Source organism: Felis catus, chromosome C1 (assembly GCF_018350175.1).
Source record: "Felis catus isolate Fca126 chromosome C1, F.catus_Fca126_mat1.0, whole genome shotgun sequence".
Lineage (NCBI taxonomy): Eukaryota > Metazoa > Chordata > Mammalia > Carnivora > Felidae > Felis > Felis catus.
The window spans coordinates 215280844-215308217 of record NC_058375.1 but is presented as its reverse complement, the minus strand read 5'-3'; the positions used below and the strand labels follow the sequence as shown (position 1 = coordinate 215308217).

General features: G+C 47.9%; 1 protein-coding gene across 1 annotated transcript in view; it reads right to left on the bottom strand.

Moving 5' to 3' along the window:
- The window catches only part of TRPM8 (transient receptor potential cation channel subfamily M member 8), a 95985-nt gene that overhangs the window by 38368 nt on the left and 30243 nt on the right, over positions 1-27374 (bottom strand). The window contains exons 7-16 of the mRNA XM_006935704.5: positions 22774-22948; positions 21472-21539; positions 19025-19222; positions 14011-14113; positions 12799-12917; positions 7830-8120; positions 5723-5818; positions 4776-4905; positions 2847-2992; positions 8-120 (exon numbers count right to left, since the gene is read on the bottom strand). Coding sequence (XP_006935766.1) covers positions 8-120; positions 2847-2992; positions 4776-4905; positions 5723-5818; positions 7830-8120; positions 12799-12917; positions 14011-14113; positions 19025-19222; positions 21472-21539; positions 22774-22948 — 1439 coding nt within the window. The remainder of the gene's footprint in view (positions 1-7; positions 121-2846; positions 2993-4775; positions 4906-5722; positions 5819-7829; positions 8121-12798; positions 12918-14010; positions 14114-19024; positions 19223-21471; positions 21540-22773; positions 22949-27374) is intronic.

The window sequence follows — 27374 nt, the reverse complement described above, 5'->3', positions numbered from 1 at the left end:
TTCATACCTAAATGATACAAAGCCACAGCCAACCAAGGGTATAATAAACAAACACAGGATAATCTTCCAATTCTTGGTGTCTCGGGAGATCTCTCCATACCACTGCTTGGAAAGAAAATTCTACAAGGAGACAGAGACAGAGGACACGAGTCCTTATTAATGCAGCGAAATGCAGGATGGTTTGTAACCCTTTTTCCCAACCCTCACACCCCCTCAAAAGAAATAACTCTCCAAATCAAGGTCCTTTCCTTTTATATTAGTTACCTGGACTCTGAGGGGCTTCGATAAAATGATTCACGAGTGTGTTTGATTGTCAACCCTTTCCTGACTTGGGTTCTGTGAACTTTAATGTTTATTTATTTTTGAGAGAGATAGAGAGACACAGAGCGTGAGCGGGGGAGGAGCAGACAGAGAGGGAGACAGAATCTGAAGCAGGTTCCAGGCTCTGAGCGGTCAGCACAGAGCCCGACACGGGGCTGAAACCCACGAACTGGGAGATCATGATCTGAGCCGAAGCCGAAAACTTAACTGACTGAGCCACCCAGGCGCCCCAAGGTTCTGGGAACTTTAAAATAGAAGTTGTGTGAGTCCAAATTCCCTAAAGCCATGATTTTTAACTACTTCTAATTCTTCTTAAGTTTAAACAAGTGTCCTTCTAGAGCCTTCCTTCCCCCTGATTGCAAATTCACACACCCGTCCAGCGCCACCTGCAGGACCCCCGGGGTTATTTCCGGAGGCAGACAGGTGACAGGAAGGGGGAGACAGTGGGCATCACAGCATCACTCGGAGTCGTAATGCATGGATAAGCTTCTCCCAGACTGTGCCAACCCCTGAGAGGTGGGACGGGGGCCCCCCGAGAACGTGGCAATGAGAAACCTCAGGTCGCCTCTGGGAGCCACACCTCACATCAACACAAAAGGGCGAGTGTAGACCGGTCCTCATCAAAGGAACACACAGCTTCAAAAAAGGCCTTTGTTAGTCAGGAGGGGATTGGCGCTGGCTGGGAGGCTCAGGGACTGTGTGCCCCGCCAGACCTTCCATCTCGGAGAAGCCGCTTCCCCCGGGGAGCCCGCCATGCTCTGCCGGGCGGCTGCAGCCAGGAGTGTGCCCGGCCCAGGAGGGGCAGCCGCAGCAGAGGACGGCCTGCAGCTGCTGGGCAAACACCAGCTGGCTTGTGCCCACACGGGCCACACCAGGGTAGGCTCCCTGCGGCCCCCACAAGTCCCCGCAGGGTTGAGCCCTGTTGATCAAGGCGACAGCGTGCTCCTTAGCGTACCTGTGTCTGCCTCCTTCCCTCGCCCCTCTCACCGTCCCCACCACCCCGTGCACTTCCTGGGTTCACCGCCAGAACGAACTACTTGCATTTAAATCCTTGCTTTGGGGCCTCTCCCTCAGGGAGCCGGACAAAGACAGGTCATACCTGTCCAGCCCTCCGCACTCTCATATTCCTGCCGAGGGGATGAGCACATCCAGCGGCACCGCTAGGTCCCCAGTCACAGGAGGCTCTTCCCTAGCTCAGCCTCCACGGCCACCAGCAAATTCGGACCCCAGGCAGCGAAGCCAGCTCCCTGGGCCCACGTGTCTGGCAGCGAGATTTCTCGCGAACATTAATGGATCGGCCTCTGGTTGAAACCCCTGGGACTGGAAAACTTGGAACAAGAGCAAGAGGCAGCCTCCCCCAGGCCCAAAGCTCTGGGGGCACCAGCAAGGTGAGGCCTGAGGTCAAAGGCGCGGTGAGCTGAGCGTGGCCCCACCTCCGCATCCAGCCCCGCCTCCAGGCCATCCTGCCCCCAGGGCTGGCCTCACTCTCCCCCCCCCCCCCCCCCGTTATGGTGCAGACCCTCAAACAGCAATAAATAGCAAGACTCTTTCTTTGTGCCTTCCTGGTCACCGATGACTGTCGCCGTTTACTCTGGCTTAGCTGTAGCCGCAAACGGGTTTTGGGTTGTTTTTCCCACAAACGCTTTGCTAACTTTGCTAATCATCGGTTGCACGGCGTAATGGAAAGTCCACCTGACGGACAATCAACACGGATTCAAGCCTCAGCTCTGCCACTTCCTGGCCGTGCAACCGGGAGAATGTTCCAGAACCTTTTCTGAGCTGTTGCGTCCCTATCAGCAGAATGGGATGACCTCCACCTCCGCACGTGCGGTGAAGGCAAAACGTGGTCACGTGCATCATGTGTATGACACGTAAGGGTGAGCCCACCCACGTCTCCCCTGCCCCCCCCACCCCCGCTTCACACCCGGGCCCCTCCAACTGGGATTGTGGGTGGGGGGAAAACCTCCCCTCGGAGACCGGAGACGCCAAGTGCAAACGGCCGGTGGAAGTCGGTGCGGAAAACCTCCAGTTAGGCCTCACCCAGTTCGAGCTGCTTCCTCTAAGTGCCGCTCCTACCAAGAATAACTGTAACAGCCTCCGCCGAAATAAAGGGCCGGCACCTGTCACATCCCGCCTCCCCAACCCTCACGGCAACCTTCCTTTACAGAGGAGGAAACTGAGGCTCAGAGGGCTCGCGTGCTTTGACCCATCACCACGCACATAATTAGGGATCCGGTGGGTGGAGACCCAGGCGTGGGATCTGGGGACCCAGCCCTCCGTTACGGTGCAGCGCCCCTGCGCGCTTGGCGGAAAGTCAAAGAACGTTCTCTCTCCTGCACTGTCTCTGGAAGCAGGGGTCTCTACCCACGTCTATGTGCTGCCACCTCCTGGAGCGTCACTCAACTTCCCCTGCTCCGGCTTCTCCATGGGAGGCGACGGTTTTGTTTTAACGCCCCGCGGACAGCACCGGGCGGAAAAGGCCCACCTCCGGCGGCGGCGACGTTGGGCGACGGCGCGCCGTTTACCTGGACGCCAGGCTGGGCGATGAAGTGCTGGTCCGTCGCCTCCACCGCCAGCTCCAGGCAGTTGCTGCCGCCCCAGGCTTCACAGGAGTACACCAGCAGCTGCTCGGCCAGGTCCTCGTCGCTGCTGTAGCACTCCGTGAACAGCTCTGCGGGGACAGTGTCGCCAGAGGGAGGGAGGCTGCGCGCGGGGCCGGGGGAGGCACACACAGCTCCCGCCCCGCCCCCCACACCCCAGCCTTGACTTTGCGCGGAGCCTGGTTCCCAGCAGGTTTCCGGAACTCCAGTGCAAGGCACCACGTCGTCTCCCACCCAACAGAGGGGCTCTGGAGGCACACCAGGCCCAGCGCCACCCTTGACACGGCAGGTGTCCGCACGCGCCCCCTGAACCCAGCGGCGCTGAGCAGGCAGCCCCCGGCCTTGGGTGGGGCTCAGCAGAGGGGCTGCGGACCCTCTGCTTCCTCTTCACCTACGCCCCCATCCCGTTTACCTCCTGGGCCTCCTTGGTGACGGCTCTTCGCAGACAGGGCCCCGTGCGAAACCACGACGACCACGACAAAAACCATGAGAAAGTGGAAGAAACACTGACCTACCGCATCAAAGCCGTGCTTACACGTTGAGACCCAACCAGAGAACCCGGGGAATAAATCCGCGCGGGGAATTTTTCAAAAGTCAAAACCCTAGGATCCCTCCTCTGAAGTCTATCGGAAATACACAGACTCTCCTCGCAATTTTAATGTATTAAAAGAAAGCATCGGACACCCTTGGCCAACACAGAGAAGCCAAAGTCACGAGCGTCTCTTCGTTACCTAAGACAACGGACAAACGTGTGCGTTTTGCGACGGGCCACATGGCCAACTGAAAACCCTCAAGTGAAACGGGAAGAAAAACCAAGCAGGTCCAAACTGTCTGTCGGTGGGAGGCAATTGTTCTGGGTCGCTCACGTTCCTGCATGGTCTGGACCTTCTTTTTTTTTTTTTTAACGTTTATTTATTTTTGAGAGAGAGAGACAGACGTGAGCTGGGAAGGGGCAGGGAGAGAGGGAGACACAGAATCTGAAACAGGCTCCAGGCTCTACGCTGTCAGCACAGAGCCCAACGCGGGGCTTGAACTCATGGACTGTGAGATTCTGACCTGAGCCGAAGTCGGACGCTTAACCGACTGAGCCCCCAGGTGCCCTAGTCTGGATCTTCTCAGCAAAAAACACTGCTTTGTTCAAGAATGACCGAACAGCAGACAGAAGACAGGCATTCCAGAAGGGCAATGCTTAGCAATGCCTCTCTGTTCCAGGTAATGAACAGTCGCGCCCTGGAGGGGAGCATGGGAAGGTCACCCGCAGCCCCAGTAGAAGCCCCAACTCTCCTAAACTTTGGGGAGCTGCACCGTAGGCGACAGCAGCCCGTAATCATGTCACTCCAGGGGAATGAAGGCACGAGGAGCCGACCCAAGATTCTGGTCTGGCTGCTGCCTTGGCCATTAGCAATAAACCATCTGTGTCCCTGACCCAGGGGTTTGGGGTCTTATCTGTAGGTTGCAGGCAGGCTAACTTGATAACCTGCAAGTCGAATAAAAATCTCAGATCTGTCACAGTGTCTCGACAGCATCCAAAAAGACTCCTCCCCTGCCCCCCAATTCCCTGCGGTGCTGAGTTTCTTAGACTTGGCCTGGGCGCGGCCCCGGCGGTTGTGGGATGAGACAGCCCACATTTCCTGCATCCATCCTTGGACAAGTCAGTAAGTGCCAGGGCCAAAAGGACCATGGCTTCGGCCACAGCACGCGCACCCCTGACCGTGTGGTCTGCAGCCCCTAAATCAGGCCAGATAAGGGAGCCTGGACATGCCGTTGACCTCTGCCACCCGTGGGTGCTACAGGCACGTGCGTGCCTCCTGCCACACGGACGCCCGCCATGGTGCCCCGCTCCCGGAGACTCACCAACTGCGCGGGTCTCGTACTCATTGGCCAGCTCCTCGGACTCCCCTGCCGCATTGATGTCATTCTTCACCTTGGCCAGAGTCCTCAGAAGCTTGCTGGCTCCCAGGGCTGCCAGAGTGCAGCCCCTGGTCTTTCAGAGGGGCGGGTAATGTTAGTTAGTTCCTTATCCCTTCAAGCGGTCAAGTCAACATTAACGTCAGACAAGGACAGACTCATGGCAAGAGCAGGAAATGGCAAGATCTGAACGGTTCATGATGATTCAAAGTCAAATTTGCAATATACACAAAACACTGTCGACCCTGAAGGCACTCCCAGTCTTGAATGTGGAATTGGCATCTAAAAAGAAAATATCAAGCTAAATGCCAAGAGAAACTGACGGCCTGAGGCCCAACGGCCCGGCCGCCACACTGCGCGTAGCCGCTGAAAGGGAAGAGGGGACTGAGAATGCGGGAGAGCTGACGATGGGGTTAGTAAGACTTGCAGAGTTAACACCCATCTTCGTGCTCCAATAACGGAGAACGTCTCTTCTCCGCAACTGAACACAAGCCGTTACGTGCTAAACCACAAGGACAAATCTCAGCAAGCTTCCCAAAGCAGAATTTACACAAGCCCTCCTTCCTATCCCTGATGCCACAAAGGCAGAAATTAATTTTTCAAACTAAACTTAAAAACTGCATCCAGTTGGAAAACAATCCCGCACCTGCGCACACGGGAGAAGCGAGAGCCTCCTGGGTTGCCCACCCAGCACAGCTACCTTCCAGGAAGGTACCTCCCCTCCCAAACACCCCTCCGTCGCCACGGAAACAGAGGCACAACCATGTTCACCCGATGTAAGACATTCCGTCGTGTTGATGACGTTTCAGATTAGGCGTGTGAGTTTCGAGGTCAGAACGACCACAGCAAAGCATGCATTTGGAGTAAATTTGGCAGGGGGCCCAGACATTTACCTGCTCCCAAATGACCTTGGAAAGTTCCTTCTTGTTCTGAAGAATGGCCCAGATGAAGAGTGCTTGCAGGGGGTGTCGAGTTATAGGAGACACGTCCTGGGAGGAGGTAGAACATGTGGTCAGCACACAAATGGGAGATCCCTTTAGTAGATACGCCGGCGTAAGAATGGAAGCAGGTGCCAGGATGCCCCAGGGGAGCACCCCACGTTTGGAGGGCTCTGTATGTTAGTATATGAATCCAGTGTAACAGCACAGAGGTGCAACTTTCATCACGGCGACTCACCGGGTAGGACGATCTGACAGTCTCTTACCTATCATCAAAGACGGAGTATGACTAGACAGAAAAGCACAAAGGGCAGGAGTATGTCTGACAGCAATGCACAAACTGAACAGCTCCTGACAGCCTGAAGCATTCCTTCTCGTCACAGAAATCCGTTTCTCATCTACAAGATTCGCTCAAACTAAAGTCTAACTTTCCCACAGTTTAAGTTCCATTATTATGACGTAAAACCACGCTTCTGTCTTTGGAGTGTTATTCAAACTTCCAATTCCTAACACATTCACCAGCTCCTCTCCAGAATTCCGGATCTCTCCGTGGAAACTTTTCAGATGGAAAATAACTAACCATCTATAACTTCCCTTCGGGTTTAACCAAGATCCAAAATGCTTCAGGCAGGATTACGGATATCACAGAGGGTTTTAACATAAATAGTGTCAAAAAGAAGCTTTCTTTCTTTTTTTTAAATGTTTTTAAGTGTATTTATTTATTTTGAGAGTGTGAGTGGGGCAGGGGAGGAGAGAGGGAGAGAGAGAGAGAGAGAGAGAGAGAATCCCAAGCAGGTTCCAGGCTGCCAGCACAAAACCCGGCTTGGGGCTTGAACTCATGAAACCGTGAGATCGCGACCTGAGCAAAACCAAGAGTCAGACATTTAACCGACTGAGCCGCCCAGGCCCCCCAAACAAGCTTTCTGAACACTTCTGATTCCTTCAAACACCTAGCTCATTTAGATTTTTGCAATGCACATGTATATACATACAAAATTCATAGAATTATAGGAGATAATGACTTCGTTTGAGTTTTCCCAGAAGCAATCAAGAATTTGAGACGAGTAGTCGATCTGAGAAGTGATCCCAGGGAAACCCATAGGAGAGTGAGGCATAAGATTGGAAAAGAAAGAACGAATGAGAAGGGTGTGTTATCAACAAGTTGTCACTGTAGGTAACTAGAGATTACTACCACTAGGGAGTCCTGGGAGCCAGTGTAGAACACATGCCTCAGAATTAGCTCCTCCGGGGGTGCCTGGCGGCTCAGTCGCTTAAGCATCCGACTCTTGATTTCAGCTCGGGTCATGATCTCACAGTACATGAGATTGAGCCCCACACGAGTCTCTGCGCTGACAGCTTGAAGCTTGCTTGGGACTCTCTCTCCCTCTTTCTCTGTCTCTTTGCCCCTCCTGTGCTCTCTCTGTCCCTCTCAAAATAAAAATCAATAAACATTAAAAAAAAAAAAAAGAATTAGCTCCTCCAAATGGGGAGGGAGCTGGGATATTTATACACCAACCACTGGCAGTCACGGGGCCCCAAGCAAACCTATGGCAAAGAGTAGCAGGTGCTGACAGTTGGAAACAGAGCCTGCCTGTGGTCAAGAAGAGAGAGGCCTGAGAGAATTCGGGTGCATCGACAACAGCCTCCCAGATGAAAACCTGGATTATCCCTTTGGAAATAATCACTGCCTCTTCTGTCTACACACGAAAACCTGGCAGTCCCTCACATGGGCAACCCATCATGCCCAAGAGGCTGAGACATGAACAGGGGCCATTCACTTTTCCCTCTTCCTTGTTAGACGCCTTCAGACAGTGTGTGCGCCACACCAAGCTTTGCAATCAAGAAAATCCGCGACGGTAATTTGAAACATAGCACAGAGCTTAAAGCAAGATATCAGACGACCCAGCAGGTAGACTCATGATCTTAAGGAAAGGCAGTAGCAAAAATTAACCACGCCAACGTGTTAGCTACTTTATGGCGGCAAGGGGAGAGGTGGGAGAGGGGGAGGTCGAGAGATTTTTCGAAGGAAGACGCAAAAGCGGACAACCGCCCTGGTACGTACGTGAAGCTCTACGTCTATCTCGTCCCTGCTATTTCTGTCTTCCTTCCGGAAGCCTCTTCGGAAGTTAGCTACCAGTTTCCAGACAAACGTGAGGAGGGCGTCATTATAGGAATTCTTGGCAATCTGTAGGTTCCGATACACAAGGGTGCTGAAGTGGTTGGAGAAGAGCTCGGTGAGGACGTCGTTGGTGAGAAACTTCCGCAGGTTCAAACCATTCTCCAGGAAGAGGCGGACGAACTTGGGTCTGTCCTTTATGAGAGCCGTAAACATGACCTCTTGAAGGTCAGCAGACTACGGAGAAAGCAGAGCAAGGACTCAGACCCCGAGGCCACTGAGGGAAACACGAAGCGTTTTCTTTCTCAACCACATCACATTTCCAGCCACCAAGTAATAGTACCTTCAACTTCTGTTTTTAATCCTGTTTGGGGGAATACGTTTTATCTTTTCAGCTCTAATGCAACATTGGATTATAGCCCAAACAGACGGGGAAGCGACGAGGTGGAATCTTGGGCTTGGGTGTGGGTGTGCAGGTGGTTTGGCCTCTTGCTATGGCGGAGTAGAGATGACCGTGTCGGTCAGGAATTTATCGGGGTGCCTGGCACGGCAGAAGTCCTCCGAGGCAGTGTGGTTCACACCGTTTCTCTGAAGTCTACACTAGACATTGATTGTGAGCCAACCACCGGCACCTTGGAACCCTCCCGTTGCCCAGCAAACCACACATGACCAGGCCAATGGCTGTGGGACACTTGACAAGTATACCTGGTCATTATTTACCTTTACCCCCACTCCCTGGGCCCGGTGATAAACCTATCCCATGGGAGCTTAGGGAGAATCTTATTAAAGATAATTCATGTTTACGTCAGACCCAAACCAGTGGATGACAGGCCACTGTAGCTTCCGGATATGTTCCGCCTGTCCTCCAGAATAGATCCTACAATGTGATTCTGTTGCCAACGTTACAGTTTGGAAGGCTCTTAAAAACCCATACACGTCCGGGGTGCTTGGGTGGCTGAGTCAGCTGAGCATCTGACTTTGGCTCGGGTCATGATCTCACGGTTTCTGGGCTCAAGCCCCACATCGGGTGCTGCACTGATAGTGTGGATAGTGTGGAGCCTGCTTGGGATTCTCTCTCTCTCTCTCTCTCTCTCTCTCTCTCCCTCTCTCACTGCCCCTCCTCCACTCCTGCTGTCTCTCTCTCTCTCTCTCTCAAAATAAATAAGTAAATATTAAAAAAAAAAAAATACCCACACATTTCCAGCACTAAAATCCAGATTTAGAAGTGAAAACCAGAAAGTCTGACAACACGGAGAACCATCAGCCAGAGCCAAGTGACAGCTGCTCCCGGGGACCTGGAGACTCCAGTCCCCAACATTCTGGCCACTCCTCATTACTGTCCGCCCAGCCCACTTCCCTCATGATGCTTTTCTGACCCCAGTTTGGGGGAATATCCTCTGCCAAAGGCGGCATTAACCGTTTGTTTCTGTCTCATGTTGGGTCTCTGGGGATCACACGTTGCCTGGAGACAGACCTGCCAAGTGGCCCCTGAGTCCCCACACTGTGGCTCCAGGTGGGATAAGAAGGGGAAGGGAGGCCTGCCCCGGGCCAGCACGAGACAGCTACACCTTCTCCTCTGCCCTCAAGGCACGTGTTCCTTTGCCCAGCACTTCCCATATCCTTCTAATCATTGCCTTTCCCTCGGTCACACGCTTGATAGGACAGGGTCCCCAGACTTCAGTCAGAGTCACCTTCTGAAAACACAGGTGGCTAGAGACCATCTTAGAATTTCTGCTTTAAAGGGGCGCCTGGGTGGCGCAGTCGGTTAAGCGTCCGACTTCAGCTCAGGTCACGATCTCGCGGTCCATGAGTTCGAGCCCCGCGTCAGGGTCTGGGCTGATGGCTCAGAGCCTGGAGCCTGTTTCCGATTCTGTGTCTCCCTCTCTCTCTGCCCCTCCCCCGTTCATGCTCTGTCTCTCTCTGTCCCAAAAATAAATAAACGTTGGAAAAAAAAATTTAAAAAAAAAAAAAAAAAAAAAGAATTTCTGCTTTAGCAAGTCGACATGGAGCCTGACAAGCTGTGTCGCTAACTACCAAGTCCCCAGGTTATGCCCACGCTGCCACTGGTCCGGGGACCACACTTTGAGAACCGCCGGAATACGAGGAAAGAGAAAAAAAGCTTTGCAGTCAGACACGTCTTTGTTTCCAAATCCTGTCTCTACCATCACCTAGATGGGTCACCTAGAACAAGGCCGTGTCTCCGAGCCTCGGTTCCCTCTTCTGTACAATAGGTGTTTGCAGGGATGAAACCAGCTAACACAGGTCAAGATCTTTACAGGGGCGTGTGGGTGGCTCAGTCGGTTAAACGTCCAACTTCAGCTCAGGTCATGATCTCTTGGTTTGTGGGTTCGAGCCCTGCGTCAGGCTCTGTGCTGACAGCTCAGAACGTGGGGCCTGTTTCGGATTCTATGTCCTCCTCTCTCTGCCCCTCCCTGGCTCATTCTCTCTCTCTCTCTCTCTCTCTCTCTCTTTCTCGGCCTCTCAAAAATAAATAAGCATTGAAAAATTTTTAAAAATATATATATGTCTTTTCAGAGACTTGAGGGCAGAGCAGGCCCTCCAAAACCCATCAGTAACTCTTGATCCTGCGGTACCCACGGAGGCCTGGATTATTAACCAGCAAAATGAGATCGTCCCTGCGATGGGTTGGTGTGAGGGACAAATAAACAAACACCACGAGACTGCTTTGTGCGCTGTAAAAGGTTACACCAACATTACCATTATGCCAAAGGCTTGTGCTTATTTTTAAACAGATTCTTAGGTAGTGTTTAATATGTGCCACTGTTCTAAGTGCTTCAGAAACATCATCCGATTTAATTGCCGTAAGAATCCAATGAGGTAGACGCTATCATTATCACCTCCGTTGACGGATGAGCGGTGGGTGCTGTGCTGGTAAATGTCTGCCAATCGCATCTCTGTGGGGGAAGTAGGCGCTCATTTGTGGTCGTTTTCAATTCCTGTGGTGTCAATGCTCCCACTGTGCCTGATTTCCAGGCACCAGTGTGATCTCGCTGAACGCAGAATTGGGAGTAGAGCAGAAGAGGCACATCACTGTCTCGAATTTCCAGCATGAAGAGACGGCAGACGTGATCAACCTCCAGAGCACAGATGATAGAAATGCAGTCAAATAATGCTCAAGTGATGAGTCTTGATTATTTATTGCCTTTGGGTTTTTTTTTAAGTTTTTTTTTAACATTTATTCATTTTTGAGAGACAGAGAGAGGCAGAGCATGAGCGGGGGAGGGGCGGAGAGAGAGGGAGACACGGAATCCGAAGCGGGTTCCGGGCTATGAGCCATCAGCTCAGAGCCCGACGTGGGGCTCGAACCCACGAACCCACGAGATCACGACCTGAGCCGAAGTTGGACGCCCAACCGACGGAGCCACCCAGGCGCCCCTTACTGCCTGTGTTTAATTAAAAAAAATTTAATTCTGAGTTTATGCAATTTTTAATAATGACTGTACTGAACAAGTGACGCAAATGACACAAAATGTCTAAAACTTTAGCGGTCAGTTCTTCCAAGTCAGCATCAGCTGACGCCAATGCACCACCTGTGGGGAAACTGAGGCACAGAGAGGTCAAGCGATTTGCAGAGTTAAGTCACACAGCTGGGCTGCCTCTAGGGTCCATTCTCATAGCCACTATGCCCTTCACCCTTAACTATCTTTAGTGAGTCCATAAAATTGAACGTACCGTCCGCTATATGCCTAAGTTTATGTTTATTTGCACCGTCTGACCTTACACCAATAGAACATTTCACACACAGGGATTAGTTTACAAATCACCTAACTAGATCTGCTTATAATTCTATCTTCTCTCAACTTATTAAAGCCTTGCATCATGCAATAGGGCTCATTATGCTGCAAAGACCAAACACAAGTGAATGTGTGCCGAAGGAATGAATAATTTAAAAACCCATAAGCCATTACTTCATTTGCATCACATTATGAAAACTGATAACGTGCTCATATAATACAGATCAAGTCTTTGTCTTCAATTATACAACAACGCCTTAAAAACGTTTTCTGAGCCTGACTGCGCACGATGAACGTTAAGAAATACACGAACCTTCCCCGCCATGCGTACGCGTATACGATTCAGTGAATTCTCACTGCCCACCAACTGATGACTTAGATTCTTCCAGAGGAGCCAAAAGCAAAGTAGCACACGGCCTTGCAGACCCAAGGGGGACCTGGGTCTACCAAACAGAGCTCCTAAGGCTGATTTAACTTGAGTAGGCCACCAGAGGACACTGCTAAAAAAAAAAAAAAACACAGTCCTACCACTCTGATCAAATTACCAGTGAGAAGAATCAGTCCACCGGGGGGAAAAAAAAATACTGTTTTTAACAGACATACCACTTCCATATTGGAGGTGCTTGTCTGGCTGGGAGTCCGGAGTCCCTCACTCCTAAGACATTCACTGCGGGTCTTCAAACAAGCTGTTCTATTTTTCCCATACGCATCTCACCGCTGACAAGTCTCTTACCAGAGACTGGCTGGGCAGTTGGGACACGGTGCAAAATGAGTCCTGTTTTCTCGATTTTTACTCGAGCTCCTTCTGATAAACCCCTTCCAATCATCTTGCACATAGTGTCCCCGTACGTCTCCCGGTCTGCGCCTAGGGCGGTGTCTGTCCCGCCGCACCCAACTGGAGAAGCACATCTCACATCGTGACCACAGGCTGGAAACTCTGAATGGCGGTAGTGGTTTGATACTTTCCTACAGTAAGTGCTTCTATTTTTAGTATCTCTCGACAACCATCCTACTAAGTCACCGGGGTTGTCCAAAACCACGAATGAGGGAAGTAAAGGTTGGCACCGAAGCGGAACAGTGCTTTATGAGATTTGGTATCGAAGACCTTGTCTGAATTGGCCCGACCTGACACTGGGATAACCCGGAAGGGCTTCTGTTACCTCCCATCGGCGGTCATTGGTGAAAATCTCATCACTGGCTAGGTCCAGCTGGTTCCATTCCAGAAGAAGCTTCAGCTGCCCGTTCCAGTTATCCTTATCTTGTTCATTGGTGCTAAAGGCTGTAGGAGGACAGGGAAGGAAATCGACGCCCCAGAAAAAAGAGAGTCAGAATTGGCCACGCAGCCAATTATCAGAGCCATTTATAAAGGAGATTCTAAAGCATGTTCTCTTAGAATCTGACACTCAGAATTGTCATTTCTTAGCCACGTTCTCTATGGTATTCACTCTTGTCCATATTCTGCGTGTCCTAAAGTATATAATGAAGATCAGTTCAAACGTTAATATGTTTCCATTTCATATCCTAACAGTGTAACTATGCTGATGTTTTCCACAGATTCAGACTCCATAAATGTTACATTTCAAGGACCCTGTCTGACTTAAGTTATATCTAAATCTATGAAATAATGAGCCATAGTATAACAACGTTCTCATGCTCTCTTCTAGAGCTAATATATTCTGTATCTATGTATCTCTACAAATATAATCCCATGTTAATAAATACACTGAAACAGCCAATTTCCTGGCAAACACAGCAAGAATAATGCTAATAAATGGCTAATGCTTAAATCACACTTCCTAGTGCCTTACCCTACTCTGCATACCTCACATCTCTTGCTCAGCTGGCTCAACTCTACATGGTCTTGGCCAACGATTGCTTTACTGTGGGTAATACCACCTTGATGGAATTCTAAGATGGCAAAGATCACGGATGAGAATTTTAAAACAGGTTCATCCATGAGCTTTAGGAGGCGCGTAAATTCCTGAAACTGGATGCAAATTTTCTCATGTGTGTGAAGTGTGTGTGCATCTGAGTACACGGGGAGCCCTGGGACAAAGCCCCACAGCTATTATCAACTCCTGAGACCCAGATGAAAATTTTAACCCACGGTCGCAGACAGCTCTTTGGAGAGTGCTGGGATCATATTCGACCGGTATTTTAACGACATAAAAATTCTTGTTCTATTAAATACATTCAGCCAAGGAGATTTAACGCAGCAGGCCAATAACAGTTATTCTAGCTTCCGATCTATGATAACCAAACTTAAGTGCAAGATTATATTTCAATAAAGCTGTTTGAAGAAATAAGCACAGGCCATTAGAAGCCGCAGAAAGCAACACAAAGCTGAAACTGGAGACGCTACTTTTACTCACCTTTGTACAAAGCATAGGAAATAGCGTTGCTCACAATTTCATCCCCAGCTTCTTCCATTTTAATAACTGTTAACAGGTGAGAACTTTCGAGAATTTCTTTGAGCTGGCAAGATTTAAAGAGCACTGTCATCAGGCAACTGCTTTCAGACATAAGGAGCACATAAGCTTCTCTCTTTTGGTGAAGACCCTTTTATTCCATTTTTTTTTTTAAACACCACATAGAGGGCGTTCCCAATCTCCTTCCCTCCCTTTAGGGCGTCTCTACCTGTAGCGTCTAACCTCTGAACTAGAATAATGAGCCCTTAACCACGACGAGAACAGAGCGCTGGTTGTACAAGGGCACACGTGTGAAAGAGCCCCCAGCAAAGAGCTGAGACTCAAGGGACTAGGGGTGAGTGTGTGTGTGTGTGTGTGTGTGCGTGCACGCATGAGCGTGTGCATGCCACAAAGCCTGGCACGCGGTAGACACTCAATTGTTGAATGAGCAAATAAATGAGGAAAGAGCGACAGAAGCCACAGAAACCAAGGCGCCTGGGCGGCTCAGTCACTTCAGCGTCCAACTCTTGATTTCTGCTCGGGTCATCATCATCTCACGGTCCGTGAGTTGGAGCCCAATGTCGGGCTCTGAGCTGACAGCGTGGAACCTGCTTGGGATTCTCTCTCTCTCTGCCCCTCCCCTGCTCGCTCCCTCTCTCTCTCTCTCTCTCTCTCAAAATAAATAAATAAACCTTAAAAAAAATTTTTTTAAGCCGCAGAAACCAAGTGCGGTCATGAGGCCTTCACCCACGGGAAGCTAAAGTCCAATGTGCACAACAGCCAAGAAGACTTGGTGACCGGAGAAAGAGATAAGGAATTTGCTGTTATCCTTTGTGATTTTTCTGTAATGTTTTATGTTAAAACCCGATCCCAGGGCTTCAGGCACTGGGGAGCTTGGCCGGAGCTTGATGAGGCAGAGCTCCCCCAGCGGAGGAAGCCGGTTGGGTTTACTGAGCTCCGGGCTGGGGATGGGGGCCCAGCAACGTCTGGAAATGACGATGTGGAGCACCAGAGTGTCACGTGGACCGGGGGAGGGGGGTCTCGGGCCAGGTCGGGAGGATGAAAGCTGTGTGGCAGGCAGGGCCTTGGATTTGGACGTTAGGGGGTGACCGTTCAGCCTGCGGTCTCCTGGGAAGGCCGTGCTGGGGGTTCAGAGGCTCAGATCAAGGGGTGACCAGGAAATAAAGGAAAACTGCCTGACACATCCAGGGTGGGCAGCCCGACGGACAGGCTGGGAGGGGGTGGGGTGAAGGGAAGGGCCCTCTCGCCACACAGGCAGTCCTTGCTCAGAAGGAAAGGGTCCAGCTAGAAATCACAGGTGGAAGGGGTCCAGGTCCCACGATTCGGGGGGCACAAGTGGGGGGGGAGACATCTTTTCTTTCAAAAAGAAAAGGAAGAAGGAATACGTGAATATGGATACGGAGCAAACTGACGGGGCCCAGGGACAGCTGCAGGGAATCTTAACTGGGCCCCTCCCCGACACCTCCCTCTTACCTCCTCCAGTCCTGTCCCCCCACTGCAGCCAGTGTGCACTTTCCTGAACACAACCCATCACAATTCGACCTTTCAGGGGCTTCCCATTGCACTTGAACAAGGCCCAAAGTTTGAAACGGTGTTCAAGAAAGAAGCTGCCTGGGGCGCCTGGGTGGCGCAGTCGGTTAAGCGTCCGACTTCAGCCAGGTCACGATCTCGCGGTCCGTGAGTTCGAGCCCCGCGTCGGGCTCTGGGCTGATGGCTCGGAGCCTGGAGCCTGTTTCCGATTCTGTGTCTCCCTCTCTCTCTGCCCCTCCCCCGTTCATGCTCTGTCTCTCTCTGTCCCAAAAATAAATAAAAGTTGAAAAAAAAAAAATTTAAAAAAAAAAAAAAAAAAAAAAAGAAAGAAGCTGCCTGGCTTGGTCCCTGGTAAGCTTTCCAGCTTCCACCCTCACTGCCATATTATAGGTCCTTGGGGTAGGCCGTGCTTGCCCTGCACCTCAGGACCTTTGCACATGCTGTTCTAGCCATTCCAATCCCAGTCCTCACCCCGCTAACTACCTAGCCTTCAGATCACAGCTTCCATATCACCTCCTCTGAGAAGCCTTCCCCTTTCATACCAGGCCAGGCTCCCTTGGCTCGTGCCCTTACAAATCCACGTAACCTTTCTTAAGAACACCCATTTCAGTTCAACCTTATACATTGTAACCACTCAACCTAAACTTTTTTCCAATTTCTGTTCTCTCCATGCGGACAAGGGCTCTTCCTGCTGGGTATCCTGTTCTTCCTGAAGTGCCTATTCCAGAACCTGGCATCTGATATACATTCAATAAATATCAACTGCACAAATGAGTAGATGAGTTTGAAATAAATGAATGAATGGTATCTAGACTGCTTGATAGATTGGGATACTATGGAGAGTCAACTTCTCAAGAAGGTGAGAAGTGGGCACAGGGGGATAACTCTGGTTGAACTGGTAGAAGGAGGAAGCATGATCATAGGGAAGAGGTGCCCTGGGTCTCCAGGAAAGGTCAGGAAACCATGAGTGCAGATTTGGGGGTTGGCTGTCCACAAGATCAGTGAGGTCACCCCCAACTAGCCTGGGGGGTTGCTCAACTAATATCTGACTGGATGTATGCATTCATTAATCGATAATTCCACTCTTGACCGTGGTCTTTTGGGAAACCTGTACCAATTGCAAAACTTTATATAAGTGCATAATTAAAATGCCAGACTAATTTTGTATTATTGACGGATGTCTTCTGACATGATTATAACTATGATAGATCATTAGCATATCAGATATGAATACGAATGAGGTATGAACCCCAGACAGGATAAGTGAAATGTGTCTGATTTTTAGCCTGTTTCAGAATTCCTGTGACAGATTTTCTTAAAGCAGAAATGAAAATCCTTTGTCAAGAGTGGGGGACCTGCTAGATGGCCTCTGTTCTTTGGCCATGATGTGGCTCGGACTCCAGAAGAAAAGTTGCATGAGGAATAGAAGGCAAGTCACTGGAGAGGACCCAGGGCCATCACTGGTGGGAAGCTAAGAGTTGTCGATTCCTTCCTCTGTGGGTATCCTTGACCCAACCACTGAATTTCTTCCTTCCACCCAGGGAAAGCACCTTGAGTACAGCGCTCAACATACAATGTCGCCATTGATATGCATACTCTGGGATTGCTCTGCTGATATGTTTGGAATCGACTCAGACCATTTAGGTTTCAACACGTGGACAATCAAAAATGTACAACCACTCGGGGAGGGAGGCCTCCTTTTCCTTACCCGTGTATTTGTATGCAGAGCAAGCTCTATCCAAATTAGGCCCTGTGATACTCTCTACCCCTTCACTTACTCCTACTCAGGTTGAGAGAGTGACATATCTGATTGGTGACTTTCGCCTTGCCTGGCCAGCCCTTTCCTGCGTCTCCACTAGGATCTGCTCCTGGCAGAGTGCCCGTGCTCTTGTCTGCCCTCAGCCACACACCTAGCCTGGGAGAAGAGAAGCTATCCAGGGCCACCTCCGTCTAGGTGGGCTCATCTGTCTCTTTCCGGGGCTCAGCACAAGAAAGCCCGTTATGACTGCACCCAAGCCACATCTGTCAACCTTGCCTTCATCATCAATGAAGCTGATAAAACTTAACGTCTATCCACCCGATTCTTGTGTCTGTCTCTCAACTGGACTTGGGCCAAGATACAAGAAAATCCCAGCACAAACTTTTATGGAAAACCACCAGCTTTACCTTGTTAATAAAATCGGGGAAAAGCAATAATTCAAGTAGGAATATCATACAAGAATTTGTGGGTCAGGATGCCATTCCACACCAACACCGACTCTGGAAGAAGATGCATCTGTGTTTTTCAGTTCTGGATTTCAGGTAACAAGACCAAAAACAGAAAGGACTTGCTTCCTGATTATTTCAGCTAAGTGCCCACTCATATGAAATTACAGAAGACCAGTAGGGTCCCACTGTGTGTTAATTTACCACAGAGTACCAAGCAGCCTAGAAGCCCGGGTTTTTTCTCATTATTTACAAGGCTTTGGTTTGTCTACGCTTACCTTAAATACTGGCAGAGGCTACCATGAACAAGATTATCTGCACTATTCTAGGATTTCAGCTTGCCGTGTTCGGTATTTTGAGATGCTTTCACAACTAACTACTGTTGAAATACCAATCTAGTTAAGGAATATTTTTTATACTAAATCCAACCTTGAACTCTCATGACAAAATGGGCTCTATGACTAAAATCACCCACTCACTGCCTATAGCCTGTTTTTTTATCCCTTTATGGATAAATTCCCAAGTGGTAGCCTGTGCTCCTAAAACTATCTAAACATCGAAGGTCATTCTGGAATGAGTTGAGGTGAATTCACCCACTAATATTAACGTGAGCTTTCTCATGAACTGAGCGATCAAGAAAATGGAAGCCAGTTCCGGTCAACAGCAGTCATGAAACAGACGGAAAAGTGAGGAGGCATGGCATTAGGTTAAAATACTTTTATAGGCTTAGCGATAAGAAGTAGAATAGATATTCCGGTAAGTACGTTTCTTACACGATCTGATAAGAAGGGCGAGAGATTCTGAATGGAATCACAGGCCAATTAATTTAGAAAGGCAATCATTCCATAGTAACAACTCCTCCAGTGAATTTCTAAAACATCATTGCCTGGGATTTCTTGCCTCCCCTCCACTGATACACACAAAATTCGGAAGGTAAACATGCGTCGAAGTCAGGGCGTAAAAGGATTACCAGCTTTGCAAACAGACTTGACTTTGAACCCCATATGCTACCCTTACCAGGTACAGAGACTTGGAAGTCATCTAACCTACGCGAGCTTCAATTTCTAGCGAGAAACCTGGTTTGGGCCAGAGTATCACTTCAGTGTCACTGAGAATAGATAAAATAATGCAGCTCTAGTGGAGTCGGGCACGTAAGGCTTCCTCCCTCCCCAAGAACTTAGCTGCCTTCTTCTCGGTACCCGGAAGTCCCCCTAAAGCTCACCCATTTGATCCAACTCTCGGTCTCTTCCTCAGGCAGCCGGGACACCGTGCGGGGTAAGAAGCGCACCAACTTCTCCTTGACCACGGATGACGTCAGCACATCCTCCACCTCCACCAGGCTCGCGATCACGTCCGCAATCTGCCCTGAGCCTTCCACCACCACGCAGGGGATTTTACTCTTGATGGAGGTGTTTATGGCCTGGGAGAGGGGAGACAGAGTCGGCCAGAAGGAAAACACACTGATGACCAACACAACGCACTCGGGACCAAGGTGGTCGACCAGACACCTTGACACATCTCTGCACATTTTCCTCTGTTTTTTTCTGTTTTGTTTGTTTTTTTTTTTTTTTTGAGAGACAGAGACAGAGCGCAAGGTATGGATGGGTAGAGAGAGAAGGAGACACAGAATCCAAAGCAGGCTCCAGGCTCTGAGCTGTCAGCCCAGAGCCCGACGTGGAGCTACAACCCACAAACTGTGAGATCATGACCTGAGCCAAAGTCGGACGCTTAACTGGCCAAGCCACCCAGGCGCCCCTCCTTTGGGGTTTTATTTCAATCAGAAGCAAACCAAATGTTTGCAACTGTTTATGAATGAGAAATATGGGCCAGGTGTATTACACCCTGTGCTAATACCAAATCTCATAATAAGGACACGCGTGACGAGCTTAAGTTCTCCATAATAAGTGCTTTAAAATATCTCTACCTACAAAATTGATCATTTCAACTCCTGACATCATAGATTTGCATGACAACTTCTAAAATGGTATTCAATATTATCACTGACAGCTTATGTGGCATAGGTTAAAAATATTCATACTCACAAAGTATGAAAATACCTTCAAGCAGCCACATATTTTCTATTATGTTGACACCTATTTCCTTTAGAATTCCCAAATCATTTTCCTTGCCCTTTTTACAAAAAGAGAATAAAATTAAATTTGTTTCTTATATAAATATGCACCACACTTTTATTTCCACAGAGGCTGGCAGAGGGGAATCGTTCTTCAGAGTCTTAATTCACTTAATAACAAGATAAAGTGATATATATGCCCAGAAGAAACTTTGGGTCCCCAACCTTTAGGAGACACTGAATGCCTTCATGGAGAACATGTCACCCATGGAGCGTGTGGTGCCTCATTGGGGCAGACACCAGGGTGTTCCCAGCTCTGCACCCCACTACCTGCCCTGCGGGCAGGTATCCGCATGCTGGGGCCGGAGTGGGGTGACCAGACAGGGAGCTGTCCCTCCTCTCTCTTGTCCCCTGTTCTGGGCACGGTTACTGGCTGCACAGGTGCTTGGGGAAAATGCCATGGAACTGTAGTGGCCCTCTGGAAATCAGAATTTCAAATCTAAAATTTGAGAGAGAGATAACAAACATAACCATCTTTCAATTACTTTCTCTTCCTCTCTTCCTCTTCTGCTCTTAAAGCGAGTGTATGTCACCTACTGAGAGTTTCATATTGAAAAAAAAATCGTTTATGTTTCCCTGAAAAGGCTTTCCCTGAAAAATTTTCATTTACCAATGGTCTCAGTAGCAGATCTTACAGCAGGTGCTCAATAAATACACATGAATGAATGAGAAGGCCATTGTTATATAAACAAAGAGAAGTGCTAGGTTATGATTCCAAACAACTTGGCCAGGAATTACTTGTAACTCCGGGAGGAGGCTCTGGGAGGGAAGTAGAAGATAAAGAATCGTAGTATCTACACAGAATAGTTTGGAAAATGAGGGGGCAGGCAAATCAATGTGAAATTAATTAAAAGGAGGAGTTGAAAATCACTTTCTTGTGAAGTCCTATTCCTAAAACTAGGCATCTTCAGCACGATGTGCATGCCTTGAGACACCGACAAAAATGCGGTAACACTGATGCATTCTAAAGTCAAACAGATACCTGGCTGCCGGCAAGGTGCTCTCAGTAAGACCAAAGTCTGCACGGATGGGGTGGGAAGCAGAATTCCTGCTTGACTGCTCAACTTGGAAGTGTAGAATTGTTCAGGAAGTTTCTGTGATCTCAGAGTCACTTAGGGTTTGGGGTTCCTTCTTGTGGGTGGAGTCTTTGCAGGCCCAGGAAGCATGTGGATGGGCTTTTGGTGGGTCTGGGAATCCTGATCTGGGGGCAACCTGTGTGTTTATGATCACAGCCCATCTCCACGCACATGGGGTAACCATGGTTTTCCAACATACATGCTGCTTATGATCTGTCTTAGGAGTTAATGTCAACCCTTCTCCTTGGTAGGCTGACGGCCAAAGCCAACATTAGGTATACAGGCTATTCATGTTCTTCCAAAGCCTCTTCTGGAATATTAGAGAACATTGTGTGGCTAAGAGAATACTACCTACTTGCTGTAGTAAAAGAAATTGACCACATAAGCCCCAAAGCCCTGAAAATGCAAATTTTCTGGGTTCGCTTGTTGATCAATCTTCTAGAAAACCAAACCAAGACTCACTTTCAAAGTCTCTTTGCCACCTCCTTGGGCAAAACACACAATGGGGATCTTGCCACCGTAGTTGGAATCTGTAAGGCATAAAATGTAAAACGTACTCATTAGAAGCACTCATCTACTTCAAGAAGAGGTAGACCAGGAGCTTCTGCTCCATGAGCCCAGGATGTGAGGTGATGGCCTCAGACCTCAGACTGACTACAGGGTATGAGGTGATGGCCTCAGACCTCAGACTGACTACAGGGTGTGAGGTGATGGCCTCAGACCTCAGACTGACTACAGGGTATGAGGTGATGGCTCAGACCTTGGACTGACTACAGGGTGTGAGGTGATGGCCGCAGACCTCAGACTGACTACAGGGTGTGAGGTGATGGCCTCAGACCTCGGACTGACTACAGGGTGTGAGGTGATGGCCTCAGACCTCAGACTGACTACAGGGTGTGAGGTGATGGCCGCAGACCTCGGACTGACTACAGGGTGTGAGGTGATGGCTCAGACCTCGGACTGACTACACGGTGTGAGGTGATGGCCGCAGACCTCAGACTGACTACAGGGTGTGAGGTGATGGCCTCAGACCTCAGACTGACTACAGGGTGTGAGGTGATGGCCTCAGACCTCAGACTGACTACAGGGTATGAGGTGATGGCTCAGACCTCGGACTGACTACAGGGTGTGAGGTGATGGCCGCAGACCTCGGACTGACTACAGGGTGTGAGGTGATGGCCTCAGACCTCGGACTGACTACAGGGTGTGAGGTGATGGCCTCAGACCTCAGACTGACTACAGGGTGTGAGGTGATGGCTGCAGATCTCAGACTGACTACCTACCCACTGACCATGACGGATGTGTCTCTGTGCCCAAGCCAGCAACAGCATGACATGGGTCGTATTGCAATTCCTTACTGATATTTAAAAGGCTAACGTCTGTGAATGATTTAGTTTTGCCAGGTTCAAGTGTATCCTTAAAATAATTACACTCTCGCTAATCTGCATAATCCTGTGCTTTCTTGAAGGGGTGAAAACTTTACATGACTATGTGTTCTCTCCAGAAAGAGTATTACCAATACAAATGCCTTCCTTCATGTGTGCCCCACTGAGAAAGGAAACAGGTTGAGAACACCTCCAATGCGTCCCTGTTACCGAGTCTATTACTACATCATGACGTACTCCAGTTCCATAACAGGACACATCTCAACACCAGCATCTCAGCAGTGGGAAGACACAGAGAATTTGCCACTCTACGTGGCAAATAAAGGCTTTCGCTCCATTGTTTCATTGTTCCCTTAAAGTCCACTTTCTGAATCCTGACCTTGAATAGTGCGCTCAGAGATGTACTTCTCCAGCTGATTCCGCAGTTTTGCCTCAACCGTAGGATGTCCGTGGCAGCCATTGTCCACGAGTAACAGATGGGTGTGATTGTTGTCCAGGATATACAGAGGGTCTCTCTTGAAGTCATCCATTATGTACTGAGCTGAAAAATATCCCTGAAAAGTACAGAGAAACTTCTCTTTGAGATTTGTGGCCCAAGATGCAGGATAGCATTTGTATATGTCAATATTAAGGCTAACCCTTCAGGTCCAACTATACTGATGTCTCCTCCCAGAGTCCTAAATGCAGAAGGGTCTTGGAGATCTTATGGAACAGGGCTTCGTTTTATTTATTTTTTTTTTAATTTTTTTTTCCACGTTTATTTATTTTTGGGACAGAGAGAGACAGAGCATGAACGGGGGAGGGGCAGAGAGAGAGGGAGACACAGAATCAGAAACAGGCTCCAGGCTCTGAGCCATCAGCCCAGAGCCCGACGGGGGGCTCGAACTCACCGACCGCGAGATCGTGACCTGGCTGAAGTCGGACGCTTAACCGACTACGCCACCCAGGCGCCCCAGGGCTTTGTTTTAAACATGAAGAAATGAGGGTTCAAAATGGCGGGGTCACTTACTCGCTGTCACATAAATGGCCAGTGACCATGTAAGGATCACATTTCCAATCTAGTTCTTGTTCTATTGACCTGTGCTCATTTGTGTAAACTCATTGAAACTGATAGCATTCCAGGAAGTGTGTGTGTGCTTCTGTGTGTGTGTGTTGGTATCCAGACACACACACAGAAATCTGTGAGTGCGTGTATGTATCTACACATGCACACATACATACACTACTTATATTTGTGTGTGGGGGGGGGATACAGGTAGACATTGATAAACACACATACATATTTGTCTGGAATCTATCACATGCCAAGACCTTTGCCAGGGTCTATGGAGTAGAAATTGAACAAGATGGAGTCTTTGCTCTTTAGAAGCCCATAGTTACAAGGCCAAAAAACCGAGGCAATTAAAGAGATATTTTGCGGGGCGCCTGGGTGGCGCAGTCGGTTAAGCGTCCGACTTCAGCCAGGTCACGATCTCGCGGTCTGTGAGTTCGAGCCCCGCGTCAGGCTCTGGGCTGATGGCTCAGAGCCTGGAGCCTGTTTCCGATTCTGTCTGCCCCTCCCCCGTTCATGCTCTGTCTCTCTCTGTCCCAAAAATAAATAAACGTTGAAAAAAAAATTTTTTTTAAATAAATAAATAAAGAGATATTTTGTCCTAACACTTAATTCCATACAATAAACAAGTTCTGGGGTAGCATGAAGAAAGGAATTTCTGACCTTCATGTTCCATTCGAAGGTGTTTGGTTCTTAGAGTATTAGGGTTGCATTAAAAGATGTTCATTCTTGGGGCGCCCGGGTGGCTCAGTCAGTTAAGCGTCCAACTCTTGATTTCAGCTCAGGTCATTGATCTCATGGTTGTGAGATGGAAACCCACATCAAGCTCTGAGCTGGCGTGGAGCCTGCTTAGGATTCTCTCTCCCTCTCCCTCTGCCCCTCCTCTACTCCCACACATGCACTCTCGCGCTCTCTCTCTCTCTCTCTCTCTCGCTCTCCATCACTTTGTCTCTTAAAAACAAAAAAAAGTTCAATCTGAACTCCAAGAATATAAGCAAAGTTTATAAGGGATGATTCAATAGGGAGAGGAAGGTTACTGCCTGGTAACGCCATATGTATTCAATCAGAACAAAAGAAGAATGAAAACAAAATCCAAATATTACAGTTCTCCTCTGAAAGTGGTCCTGGCCCAGTCAGGAGCTCCAATCAGGAGAGTCCTGGAAATGACAAATGGGATAATATTTGCAAGACAGGGCTCTGGGCACTTGACAGGGGAGCCCTGTAAACTTTCCTGGAACAAATCATTCCTATTCCATTTATATTCTTCCAGAACATAACACTAATTCCAAAAACTCAACAAGGGAAGAATCACACAAGGAAAAGCCAAAGACCACACTGTCTAATGAATAAGGATACCAAACTCCTAACAAAGCATTGGATGATTAAACCCAGTTAAGGTTATTAAGGAACAATTAGCATTGTTTCTAAGATTAAGTCCATTAGATTATGGCTTCAAGGGGAAAATTCCAACCCAATAGATGCAAAAAGACACTTTGTACCCAACATTCACTCTGGATTTAAAAAATTATAAACTGGAGGGGCACCTGGGTGGCTCAGTTGGTCGGGTGGCTGACTTTGGCTCAGGTCGTGATCTCACGGTCCGTGGGTTCAAGCCCCGCGTTGGGCTCTGGGCTGACAGCTCGGAGCCTGGAGCCTGCTTCGGATTCTGTCTCCCTCTCTCTCTGCCCCTTCCCCACTCATGCCCTGTCTCGCTCTGTCTCTCAAAAATAAATGTTAAAAAAAGTTATAAACTGGAAATAAAAGGATGATGCCTTACGATACTTTCTGAAAATACATGTATATTGAAGCTTTCACCAAATCCTATTTACTGGTGAAAATACTAGCCTTGTTCCTACCACCATGACACCAGGTATTTTGAATGCCCATTGGGATACTTGCCATGATCATTGGTATTTAACATCACACTGGACATTTTAGCCCAGGCATCAATACAAGCAAAAAATGCAAGATATAATTAAATGGAAGAGTTGCATTTAGAAGTAACACTTTTATCAGTAATATAGTCGCAAACATAGAACACTCAGAGAATCTACTGAAAAAAAAAGAATTCATAAAACATTTGATTCAAAACAACAAATAAATCCTTTTTTATATAAAAAACGGCCTCCAAAATTACATTGAATGAAGACCTCATTCACAATAATAACAAAAATACATAATCACTAGAAATAACATTAAGAAGAAATATCTAGGTCTTAATGAGGAAAAGTGTAAAACTTTCCTCAAAGACACAGACTTGCAGAAACTGAGAGATATCCTATCATTGGAAGGAGACTCAATATTACAACAATTTCAATTTTCCTGCATCAGATTATAGGTTTTAACATGATTCCCACTCAGTGAGTATGAAATTGTATTGTGTTGTTTTGCCTCATGGTTTGTCTTTGTGGTTGTGCTTTGACAAAGGGATTTTATTTATTCTTTTTTTTTTAATTTTTTAATGTTTATTTATTTTAGAGAGAGACGGAGACAGAATGCGAGTGGGTTAGGGGCAGATTGAGAGAGAGAGACAGACTCCAAAGCAGGATCCAGGCTCTGAGCTATCAGCACAGAGCCCGAAGCAGGGCTCGAACTCACAAGAGCCGTGAGATCACGACCTGAGCCAAAGTCAGAAACTCAACGGACTGAGCCACCCAGGCACGCCTGACAAAGGGATTTTAAAGTTTAAATACCAAGAATAAGGAGAGGCGTGAGCTCTTTTTTCATGCATGTGTATTGCAACACTACTTTGGAAAGTGTAGCACTGACTCCAGAAAAAAGAAAAAACAGCTGATGGAAAATGAGAAAAAGCCCAAAAGAGATCCTCAAAATATATAAAACTTCAGTGTTTGTGAAATGTGGTATTGTTTCAGACCAGCTAAGTCCGGGTCCTGGTATAGCCCGTCTACTAGGAAGGGGGGGTTGTAAGCCACGAATAGAGACCACAAAGGAAGATCCGGTCAACAAAGTAAACAACTTCCACAAAAGACCAAACACTCTTTTTCAGGGAAGACAGAAAAGAAACAAAGAAGTCCTATGTGTTGGCTGTGAAACCACTGTAAATCACCAGAGATTATCATTAACAGACACATAAAGGAATACAAACTAGTGCTATGATTTGAGTATTTAAAAATAACACACACTCACTGTAGGAACCATGGAAAATGCAGGCAAGTACAAGAAAAATTAAAATCATGCTTAATTCCACAACTCAGTGGTCAGCACCATCAAGACTTTAGGGAACTTCTGTCTTTCCTAGGCACACAGATTAATTAACGTAGCTTTCATAATTTTTTATTTAAAACTGCAAATATTTTCCATACCATCAGAAAACCTTTGGAAGTATTATTTTCCACAATTTTCCTTCATGTTTATAAAGTAATCTACCAGAAGATCCCTCTGATATTGAGATTCCCAGCTCTTTAGGTTTCTGTCAATTCTTGATATCGTCAGAAATATTTTAATCATCTGTTTGTCTAAATATTAAATTCCTAGTGAGATATTTGTAAGTACAGTATGAACAGTTTTCACGTGCTTGATATATACTTTGCAATGGTTTTCCAGAAAGGGCACCTATCTGTTCTTTCTCCAGCAATGTATAAGGATCTCACACTTCTGTATGTGTTGGAGACTATAAACATCTTTGAAATTAACCAATAATAGAGTTTCAAAATTTTTTTCTGGGTGAAACCATCTGGCCCAGAGCAATTTTGGAGCCTTTTACTTCCCTTTAAGCTCGTTCATTGATAATTCGTCTAGTCAGATTTTCTAGTTCTTCTTGTTGAAACGGGTTTTGAAAATTATAGTTTTACAGAAAAATATAAATTCCCATGAGCTTTTCAAATTTTTTGGCATACAATTATATGTTACATCCACACAATTTTCCTCAATATTTGTTATCATGTTTGAATTCTCGGTTTTATTTATTC